The 10,790-nt window shown below is 46.3% G+C and overlaps 2 protein-coding genes across 2 annotated transcripts; both read left to right on the top strand.

Moving 5' to 3' along the window:
* The first annotated feature begins 3,981 nt into the window (after window positions 1–3,981).
* On the top strand, window positions 3,982–5,799 carry LOC123140753 (mitochondrial metalloendopeptidase OMA1). Its single transcript, XM_044560037.1, has 3 exons — window positions 3,982–4,767; window positions 5,076–5,161; window positions 5,333–5,799. Exons 1-3 carry the CDS (start codon window positions 4,036–4,038, stop codon window positions 5,610–5,612), a joined length of 1,098 nt encoding a protein of 365 aa, XP_044415972.1. The 5' UTR covers window positions 3,982–4,035; the 3' UTR covers window positions 5,613–5,799.
* A 1,874-nt stretch (window positions 5,800–7,673) lies between these two features.
* On the top strand, window positions 7,674–9,306 carry LOC123140752 (mitochondrial metalloendopeptidase OMA1-like). The gene is made up of 3 exons (XM_044560036.1): window positions 7,674–8,401; window positions 8,520–8,596; window positions 8,929–9,306. The coding sequence occupies exons 1-3, from the start codon at window positions 7,781–7,783 to the stop codon at window positions 9,074–9,076; spliced, it is 846 nt and encodes a 281-aa protein (XP_044415971.1). The 5' UTR covers window positions 7,674–7,780; the 3' UTR covers window positions 9,077–9,306.
* Window positions 9,307–10,790: the final 1,484 nt, after the last annotated feature.

Genomic DNA, 10,790 nt, shown 5'->3' with positions numbered 1-10,790 from the left:
GTAGACATGTGACCGAGAGGCCCATGACAGCCTAACCAACTAACCATCATCACATATTCGTCTCCGACCGATCGATCTAACAAGCAAAATCTAGCATATAACATGATGCATGTTGTGTTTTGGTCTAAAGACGATTGATTGTGGGCTGAAAAAAACACGACTTGGTTGAGCATGCCACTAGTATTTTTGCAGGATTGTCATTGGGCTGACAGGAGATGGTGGTCTAATGTGCCTATGGAGAAATGGGCTTGTCTAATCTGCTTTAGCGGGCTCGAAAATGCTTATGAATTCCGAAAAAGTTGACAAATCAGAAAATTAAGATTTTGAAAAAGTTTACCTGTTTGAAAAAAGGTTAACAATGTAAAAATCGTTTAAATAATCCAAAAAAGTTCATTTTGGAAAAAAACATTACATTTTTGCAGGAAAAAGTTCATGAATTTGAAAAAAATCATGAATTTGAAGCAAAAAAGTTCACAAAAATGATTTTTTCATGACTTGGGACAAGTCCATCAATTTGAAAACAAAAATCAAATTCAAAAAGGTTCGCGAATTCGAGGAAAAATGGTTAACAAAATGATTTAAGAGTTCATTTATTTTTTTAAAATGGAATTGACCAATATTCATGAATTTTGGGAAAAAATACCGCAAATCTGAACAAATTTGACGCATTTTAACAAAAAATGGAAAATGGAAAAAAATGGTGCATAAAAGAAAATATGGTTGAAAGCTTCACAAAACCGGCCTAAAAGCTTCTAGAAGCTTTCCAAAACCAACGACCAAATTTCGTCTCGAAAACTCTTATTGGGCCGGCACACAAAACATTGATGGGGGGGGGGGGGGGGGGGGAGGGTTGTCCGTTGCATACAGAAACACCTATAACCGGTGGATCAGGCGCTGGAACGGATTCAGAAGAAAGCGCATAAACAAATTATCCCCTCATGTTAGGTTTTTTTCTCTCGGGGCGACTGCAGCGCCGTTGAGAATTTTCTTCCCTGTCATCGGCGAGTCCTTGCGAGGTTTGGCTCGGACTATCTTTTTCAAAGAAAAATATATAGATGTGTGAAAAAAGGCAAGCACTCCAAAAATAAATAGAAGCGTGAAAAAAAAACTCTCTGAAGGTAGTGTCACCTTGTAACTGTCTTTTCCAGAGAAAAATAGATAGAAGTGCCAAAAAGCAAGTCACTCCATGTTTATATGGAATTGACGGTAAGGAAATAGATGCCATGGTTGCAGGGGGGATAAATAGGTGTCGAGTTCTCCAACACGTCCTCGGGTAAATGGGCTAAATTAGGTAGATCTATGATTTGATGGTTGGAAAATAAATAGATGCCCCGGTTGCGCCGGAGAATAAATAGCTCTCTAGTCCCTGCAATCCGTAAGAACTTCCCTGAATAAATGAGCCAAATTTGGTAATTATTATTGATGATGCGAAAAGGTGCGAAAAAAGCAAGCACTCCAAAAACTGATAAATGGGCCAAATTAGGTACATTTGAGATTTCACGGTTTGAAAGTAGATTTGTGCGGGCGAGTAAAAAAAAATGCAAGCACTCCATGTCGGAGTTGTTAACTAACAGGCATGTAGTAAGACAACCAAGCTAATGGCCCAAGCAAGCATGCCTAAGGAGAAATCTTATCTTAATTCTATATATGAATTTTGATTTGGCTAACCACATGTCCTATGCTGTGACAATCATTTCCGTTGGCCGGTATATAAGCAGCTCACGTGTTCTTTCTTTAAGCGATGTGGTAGTAAAAGATGTGGTACTAAAAGCACGCACGGGAGCAGCCGAAACCTTTATTTTTTACTCAGTCCGTCCCAAAATAAGTGACTCGATTTAGTATTAAGTTTGTTCTAAAGCTAGTACAAAGTTGAGTTACTTATTTTGAGACGGAAGAAGTACTATTTAAGAAATAGCAACCGAAAGCTCAGCCCCTGCGGACCGAGCGAGACAGGCCGGCAACTAAAGAGACTAGCAGCTCTTCCACGATCAGCGTTATGTTTGCCAAGAAAAGAAAGAAAAAAATAGAGGGAAGAGCAACGTTATTGTCCCGGCCTGTACTGGACGACATTGCGATGCTGAACAAGCCACCAGTTAATCAAATCCAAGCAAGCATTCTTCAGTGGACATGTGACCAAGAGGCCCATGACAGCCTAATCTAGCTTATAACATGATGCGTCTTGTGTTTTGGTCTAACGACGATTGATTGTGGGATGAACAAAGCACGACTTGGTTGGGCGTGCGACTAATATTCTTGCAAGATTGTTGTTGGGCTGACACGAGATGCTGGTGTAATGTGCCTATGGATAACTGGGCTTGTCTAACCTGCTTTTGCAGGCTCAATAATGCATATATAATAAATATACTAGCTACATGCTCATGCGTTACTATCGGCGACAATGCACATGCAGCCGATGGGACGCGAGGATCATGACAGACAGGTGATGATGACAGGTTTCATGGACCCCTCAAAAGCAGAGACCTTCGCCTTCGTGTCGACAAGGGATGGGCGCCGGCTTGCAGTTAAGCATACCGGCACGCTCCAGAAGCTCGTGGGCGTACTTCTGCTGATGCAGAACGAAGCCGTCAGCCCGACGGACCACCTCGATGACGAGGAAGTAGTACAGAGGCTCCAAGTCCTTAGGGCGAACTCATCACGAAGACGAGCCATGAGCCACTGAAGGAGATCCGGGGCGGACGCCGTGAGGATGATGTCATCGACGTAGAGCAGCAGATATACAGTGTCAGCTCCTTGATGATACACAAAGAGTGAGGCATCGGAGCGAGTTATCCCGGTGACAGCCGAAGAACTCCTTCTGCAAGAAAACAAGGCACTGAAGTTTGTTGTCGGTGAAGAGCACATTGATTTTGGTCCACACGGCACAAGCACTGTCGTCCTCAGCGACAACCGTGTGGAAGATGTCCTTCGAGACGGTTTGATAAAACCATCGGATGGGCGTGGCCTCGATGGCGGACCACTCGGGGTGGCCCTTCATGTACTCGCCGTCCACGGAGCCATCGATGTGCTTGGTGAGATAGTACTCGCGAAAGATGAGGTTGAAGTAGGTCTTCCACGCGTAATACGAGGTGCCGGAGTTGTCGAAGCGGATGGGGACCCGGGGCCTCGATGTTGAGGTCACGGATGGCGGCGGCGGAGGGCTCGGGGCCAGCGAAGGGGTTCGACGAGCGGGTGGTGGAGGAGCCCGGGGAGTCCATGGTGTGGCTAGGGTAGGGGTGCGGGTAGGGTTAGGGTTTCGGTGGCGGGTGGAAGGGTAGGAGCAGCGATGGCAAGGGAAGTGCGGCGGGTGTGGCGAGAGGAGAGAGCAGCGGTGGTGGGGAGAAGTGGCAGCGTGACGAGGCGGCGGCGGCGCGGCAGAAGGTGTGCGGCGGCGGCGACGGCGGGTCGGCGCCGCGGGGAGCGGAAGCGGCGCGGCGGCACGGGGTGGCAGCGGCAGCGTCAGAGGGAGATGCCGCGGCGGCGGTGTGCGGCGGCGGTGGGAAGCAGCGGCGGCGGCGCGCGCGAGGAGACGCGGCGGCGGCCCTAGGTCAAGACCTTCAGGATGATACCGTGTAGAGAGATGTTTTGCCAATACAATAATCGTTGTATTGATTGGGTGCAGATGCACGTATATATAAATACATATAGGTCTTAATCTCAACTATACAAGATGGGCCACAATATACGTAATACATGCAACACATATATAGTCAACAGTTTTTTGTTAAACTTTGTTGTCGGCATGATGGACCTCGTAGGAACTCGTGGATCGCGCGCCGGGGAGCCTCACACACGCGTAAACTGTTATCCGTCTTTTACACACCATCGAACACGCTGCAGGCCTGCACCGTAAGTGCATCCGTGTCTACTTCGTACGCAAACGATAGGTGAATCCGGGTCTACTTCGTACGTACGTGCGCATCGGGCGGGTTTCTCATAAAAGGCCGTACCGTTAACCGCCGTATCCACCGATAGATTGATCGAACTTCAAAGTTCAAACGCCGCCGCCGCACTGCTACTGTGCAAGTAATCGCCGACATGAACTGCCTGAGGAACTCCCGGTCCGTCTTCTCCCGGCTCATGGCCCTCCGCCACTACTGCAACCCCGGGCAGCCCCGGCTGGCCCCTCGATCGCGCTCCCATGTCCTAGACTCCATCCGACGGCTCTTCTTCCACACCGCCAAGCCTGCAGCCTCCTGTCTAACGCCGTCACTACCGGCAGCCGTCCCACGGAGCCAGCCGTCGATCCACCGCGCACGCAGTTGGTACCGTGACCCATGGAAAGTCGCTGGCGCCTGTGGCGCGGCGGTTCTCCTCCCCTATGCCATGGTTTTCACCGCCTGCGCCGCGGTCAGCCACACGGAGACCGTGCCCTACACCAACCGCACCCACCGGGTAATGTTCTCACCAAAGTTGGAGCGTAAGCTAGGCAACGAAGATTTCGTGGAGCTCAAGAAGGAGCGCAGCAAAGACATCCTTGGCCCGTCTGATCCGAAGACCGTCCGTGTCCGCCATATCGCGTCCGATATCATCCGCGGAATCCAGGAGCTCTTCCCCGCCGACGGCCTGGGCGACGACGACGCTAAGCAGGGAAAGGCAGCGGTACGGTCGCAGACGGGACATCTCGATGACCTTCAGTGGGAGGTGATTGTCATCAGAGATAACAGAGCCAATGCGTGCAGCTTGGGCGGTGGCAAGATTGTTGTGTTCACTGGATTGCTCAACTTCCTCGAGACCGATGCTGAGATTGCCGCTGTTATTGCGCATGAGGTACGTTTTCCTTACTACTACGTCCGTCTTGATTTATTAGTCCCTTTATATTCTGTGCAGAATTTTGACTTGAAATTTAACTAACAAAATGTTAATGCAATGTTAATGCAATATAACTGAAAACTATGTTTAAATATGAATTCAACGATATAACTTTTGTTGACTTGCATTCATGTATTATTAGTTAAATCTCTAGTCAAAATTTGGCACAAAATACAAAGAGGACTTATAAACCAGACCGGAGGTAGTATTGCGTTGTCTACGTCTTTGGTTGTTTTCAAGTGCATTCACTGACCCCTTCTTTTTAGGCCGCACACGTTGTTGCTAGGCATTCAATGGAGTTGGCGATGTTAACTCCGCCGATCCTCAACGAACTGCTGCCCTTCTCACGAAGGTATTTATTACATTTTACATGCATCAAATTAATCATCATTTAGATTCTTATTTGAAACAAGGCAATTAGCATTTCTTATAAACTGTTTCGAAAGGACCTTGAAACTCATGGATTTTTGGAGGCTATATGTATGCTCTATTGTGTGTTTTATCTCTAGTATATCCATTGTAGGACCGAGTTGGAAGCAGACCTCATTGGAATGATGATACTGGCTGCCGCCGGTTTCGATCCACGCGTAGCACCTGAGATCCACCGGAAGCGGGAGAGCACGGTGCTGGATGATTACATTGGCAGTCATCCTTCGTGTAAGAAAAGGTCACAAGTTTTATCACGGGGCGATGCCATGAAGGAGGCAATGAAATTGTACTACAAGCAAGTTTGCTCCGGGAAAGGCGCCGATCGACGTTTCCCTTATGGTGGCAGGATCTCAGATACTCTTATGTCAGAGTAACTTCGTGAACAAAAGATTTTTACCATTCGGATAACTGATTGCCCAAGATGCTTGTGGTTGGCTGGCAGCATCGTGTTGATGCAGCAAAAGTGAATAGGGCTTATGTACTAAAAGTATGTGAGGGCTCTAAGAAAAAAATGATTTATTCTATAAATTACAAAGGATAAAACATCTTGTCATTGACAAAGAAATCATTAATAATAGGGATAAGTATATTTTTCATCCTCGAACTCTTCCGAGAGTTTAGAAATCATCCCTCAACTCAAAACCGGATAGTTTTCATCCCTCGACTATCAAAACCGGATAGTTTTCGTCGCTCACGCCGCTTCGGACGGTTTTCGTCCGTCATGAACAGTTCCTCGGGTGTGCAAGGTACGTACAAATTTTCATATTGTTTGGACATTCCAGGTGCTCATGACAAAGAAAAAATTCTAAATATGTACGTCGGTGAACAGTAAATTAAAAAAAATAGCAAAATAATATGAATTTTTTGGCATCAAAGGTGCTTGGGTGTGCAAGGTGCGTGCATATTTTCGTGCTCAAATAACATAGGAGGAGCTCTAGCCAAAAAAACAAAATAATGCACTTTTTCAAAGTTTCTCCCCCAGCTATTTTTTTTATTTTTGCCACAAGCTCCCACAATGTCCAAACACCAAGAAAAATTAGATCGGAAATGGATCAGCAAGAATCGAGGGAAGAAGATCTGGAATGGAGCGGAAACGATGCGACTTTCTTTTTTGAACGCTGAAACAATTGAGACTTTGAGAGAAAGAGGAGGGAAAACCAGTTGAACGGGATTTTTTTAGTGGAAAGAAGAATAAACCGGTGGGAGGGGGTGGTGGGAGGTGAGGCGAAAGAAAACCGCGGGTACTGGCCTACCAACTCCTTCATTAGGAGTAGAGATGAGCTTTAATCCTAGATCTGTGCATTATTTCGTTTCATGTAAAAACGGTTACTACTTAACTTTGTGTTCAACACATTCCAGCGAAAATCATCAAAAATTGAATGTAAAAGCATGTACAACTTTATTATAGGATCAACACATTATGGTAATACTTTTACTAGAAATACATATCAATTTTGAAGGATTAAAATTATTTTTCATACTAATGAGGTCGAGTCTCCTGGGGTAGAAGCTTTCTCATACTGATCAGAGCTAACATGTACAAAATCAGGGCAAGGCGAAATCAACTAGATGCCAACATGAGATTCTAGGAAAACATACTAGATTACTTGTCAAACTGAACTATTACTGATAAAATAATACGTACATTTGCCTAAGCAAATAATACATACCATAAGCAAATTTACAAACTTCACAAGATTGCCCAAACGGTAAATTTAATACCTAGAACTAGCTATACATTTGCCTCGCAGGCTCGCAAAAAAAAAAAACTAGCCAGGCAGAAAGAAAGTATAAATCATGTCCATGTAAACCAGGACGTCCTGAATTTATGACTCAACAAATAATACTATCTAGCTGAACTTTTGAGAGAACCAAGCCAACCAACGAGACATTATTTCACCAACCACACGGTCATTGCCTTAAGATGCAAACATGAGTAAAGAAATTGCTGTAACCATCAAAGTGAGCACACATCCCAAAAATCTATATAACCTACTAAAGCCTAAAACGATCCACACGCGTGGATCCAGTGATCCCCTTCACCTCCGACAACCGAGGTTACCGGTGGAGGGGAGTTGTCGGAGGACGGCGGCGGAAGGAAGCTCTCTTACGGTGGCAGGCGAGATCGTCTTTCTTTGTTCCATAGGAGAAAGAAAACGATATACAATCTGTGGGCTAGACACGCACTTGGGCAACGGAGAGTTGCGAAGACGAGGCAGCAAGAGGAACACGTAGGGACACATGATTTTTCCTTTTTTTCAATACTACAAAGCACAGATAATAAGGGAAGGGTTGACCGCAACAACGCCGTTCACGTGGATCGCCGATAGATCGTGCGGCCGTAGGTAACTGTTTTGGACGCACGCGCACGAGCAACAGCCCAATATTACTTGGCACGTACGCGGTACGCATGCAAAACGATAGGGAAAATTCGAGTATATATACTTCGTACGTGCATCATCCGCACGGCCTGTAATCAAGCACCGCACCTCATCCTCCGGCCGGCGGCGTATCCATCGGTCGGTCAAACGACGGCGCCGCCATGAACTTCCTGAGAAACTCGCGCTCCGTCTTCTCCAGGCTCAAGACCGTCCGGCGCTACTCAAACCCGGCGCAGCCTCAGCCGGCGCGTCCCAGGGTCCTAGACTCGGTCCGAGGGCTCTTCTCCGGCCACGCCAAGCCTGTCGCCGCCTCTCAAACCGCCGCGCAGGCACAGCCCCAAGAAGCAGGGCTCTTCTTCCCGTGGGGCTTGATCTTCTTTTTCCTCACCTGCGACCGTGAGAAGGTGCCGTGCACCAACCGCGCCCACTGGGTCTTCCTCTCGCCGTCGTGTCACGCCTTAATGGGGAACATCATGTTCGAGAAGATCGAGGAGAAACGCGGGCCGGCCATCCTTGGCCCGTCTGACCCCAACACCGTCCGTGTCCGGCAAATCGCCTCCGGTATTATCCGCGCAGCCCATGACCTCTTCCCCCGCGGCAACGATGACCACGATGATAAGCAGGAGACGCCGGAGCGCCATGACTTCAAGTGGGAGGTGGTCATCGTCGATGATGACAAAGCTAAGGCGTACAGCTTGCCCAATGGTAAGATTGTAGTCTACACGGGATTGATGAACTGCCTAAAGACCGATGCTGAAATTGCCGCCCTTATTGCACATGAGGTAGATTTTCCCTTGTTGCCTGTTTTTTTATTGAAAGATCCATTAATTATTGCTTGATTTTGGTAGCCCTCAAGTGGAACGGATGGAATTATTTATGCCTTTTTTTTCTTATTATTAGGCCGGACACGTTGTTGCAAACCATGACATGGAGTTCTCAAGGATCCTTCCGTTCTTTGACACACTAGCCTCGCAAAGGTATTATAATTAACCTTTCACAATTTTACGTATGCTGAATATTTAATTAGTTAATACTCACTCCGTCTTAAAATAAGTGACTCAACTTTATACTAAAACTAGTATAAAGTTGACTCATTTATTTTGGGACGGAGGGAGTACATGTTTTCTACTTTAAAAGAAGCCATCCCTTTATTGCAAAAAGGAACATGTAAGCAATTGCATTCATTATGGACATTGAAACTTGCTAGTTTGCCGGATCCTGTTTGCTACATGTATGCAAGTATATTTCATGTTAGAGGCTATATAGTATATACCGGGTCTCATGCGTGTTTTACCTGTATACAATGTAGGAATGAGATGGAGGCGGATCTCATCGGGCTGAAGCTACTTGCAGCCGCTGGTTTTGATACACACGTTGCCCATGGGGTCTATGAGACGTTCGGGCAGATCGGAGGAAACTGGTGGTCCCGATTTCATCCTTGGTGTAAGAAAGAATAACTGTTTTTCATCGGGAGGCAAGGTCATGGAGGAGGCGCTAAAACTGTACAAGCAAATTTGTGCCGGAAGAGACGTCGACTGAAATATTAATTTTAGAATAACTTCATAAACAATATTTATTTCATCGGTGGCAAGTTTTCCAATATTAATTTTCGAGTAACTTTGTAAACAAAATTTATGACATTTAATTCGTTGGCTTGCTACGTGAACAATGAATATATTATTTTTTTACAGAACAAAATTGTTTATTATGTACTAGGTATTTACGCGTGCGTTACTACAGGATATAAATATTCTTTTTTTAACACTATACTCCCTCCGTCCTTTAAAAAGTGTACTTCCAACTTTGTTGGAGGGTCAAACTATCTCAAAGTTTGAATAAGTTTGTGCAAAAATATATCAATGTTTGTGAAACCAAATAGGTATATGATGAAAATATATTTTATGATGAATCTAATGCTACTAATTTGATGGCATAAATGTTGGTATATTATCATATAAATATGGTCAAGCATAAAAATGTTTGACTTTCCAACAAAGTTGGAAGTACACTTTTCAAAAGATGGAGGGAGTATAATCGAAGCCCCTCACATACACGGGCATATACTCACACCTATGAACACTCGCACGCATGCCCTACCCCTATGAGCACCTTCGAGAGACTGAGCCAGCATATCATCTTGAGTTGTCACGGGAACATCTCCTTCCACTGAATATGCATCACAAAAAGGTCTAGAATGAATCCAGCAAAATGCGAGCACCAATGTGATGGATGTCATGGAGCCCCTTCCCCAGGAGACCGTCGGGTGCGAGCTGGACATGGAGGTGCCGGCGGAGATCGACGAGCACCAGCCGTAGTAGTACTCTTTGTTTTGTTTAATTAATTAAGAGCATCGGTCTTTAATTTGTTAGAGTAATGTTTAGGTCAGCTAACTCTGTTTAATTGCTGAACTTGCTCGATTAAGAAGTGTGGGTGTGCTGTAGTCTCCTTTGTGTACCCAAATTATGCGATGACGTGGATGACCACTGTAACCATGGAAATTCGAACCAAAACTTTTGACGTTCAAACTCATCACACACGGGTTAAGCTAGCTGAATCGTTTGTGATGTCCACATATCGTACACAGTTCTGAATAAGGAACCGTGTCTGATGACACTTTGCGCGCCAGTTTTTTGGCTGAAGCGATTCCAAATTTTCGGCTTCCGCGGAAATATCTACCTCCCCGCCCCCTCCCCCTTACCAAAAGCCACATTCCCCCCTCTTTCCGCCTTCCTTTCCAAGTTGAAACCTTCACTCCTTGCTTGCAGCGCCGCCTCCTCGTCGGCGACCCTCCTTCACGCTGCTCGGCCTCGTCTATCCAGGCAGGTAATCCACACCCGACCCCCATCCTCCTCCTCCTCCTTCCACATCCCACATGCCCCGACCGCCGGCGCAAGCGCGACATCTTCCACCCAAATCATCGACCCCTCCACCAAATAAGCGCCGGCCTAAGCCATGGTGCACGCAGTATAGCCAGGATCTCAAGGAGCATTTGGCAGCGGAGAAGCAAATCGCGGCCGCATGCGTGGATGAGGTCGCGATGGCTGCCATTCGTGCCGACCCCCAGATCTTGGAGGAGCACCTTGCCATTTGCTAGCTACGCCGGTTAAGCATGCTCGGTTTACCCGTTGCATGTGCTGCACCTGCCTTTCCTTCACAAATTCTAGTGAATTG

The sequence above is a fragment of the Triticum aestivum genome, chromosome 6D, assembly GCF_018294505.1.
Source record: "Triticum aestivum cultivar Chinese Spring chromosome 6D, IWGSC CS RefSeq v2.1, whole genome shotgun sequence".
Taxonomy (NCBI): Eukaryota; Viridiplantae; Streptophyta; class Magnoliopsida; order Poales; family Poaceae; genus Triticum; species Triticum aestivum.
The sequence above is the reverse complement of the archived record's forward strand: the minus strand, read 5'-3'. Positions and strand labels throughout refer to the sequence as shown.

Excerpts from the sequence above, each read along its gene's own strand:
- LOC123140753 (XM_044560037.1), top strand. The coding sequence starts at position 4,036 with ATGAACTGCCTGAGGAACTCCCGGTCCGTCTTCTCCCGGCTCATGGCC. Across the intron at positions 4,768-5,075 it reads CCGCTGTTATTGCGCATGAG|GCCGCACACGTTGTTGCTAG; the intron begins GTACGTTTTCCT and ends CCTTCTTTTTAG. Across the intron at positions 5,162-5,332 it reads CTGCTGCCCTTCTCACGAAG|GACCGAGTTGGAAGCAGACC; the intron begins GTATTTATTACA and ends TATCCATTGTAG.
- LOC123140752 (XM_044560036.1), top strand. The coding sequence starts at position 7,781 with ATGAACTTCCTGAGAAACTCGCGCTCCGTCTTCTCCAGGCTCAAGACC. Across the intron at positions 8,402-8,519 it reads CCGCCCTTATTGCACATGAG|GCCGGACACGTTGTTGCAAA; the intron begins GTAGATTTTCCC and ends TCTTATTATTAG. Across the intron at positions 8,597-8,928 it reads GACACACTAGCCTCGCAAAG|GAATGAGATGGAGGCGGATC; the intron begins GTATTATAATTA and ends TATACAATGTAG.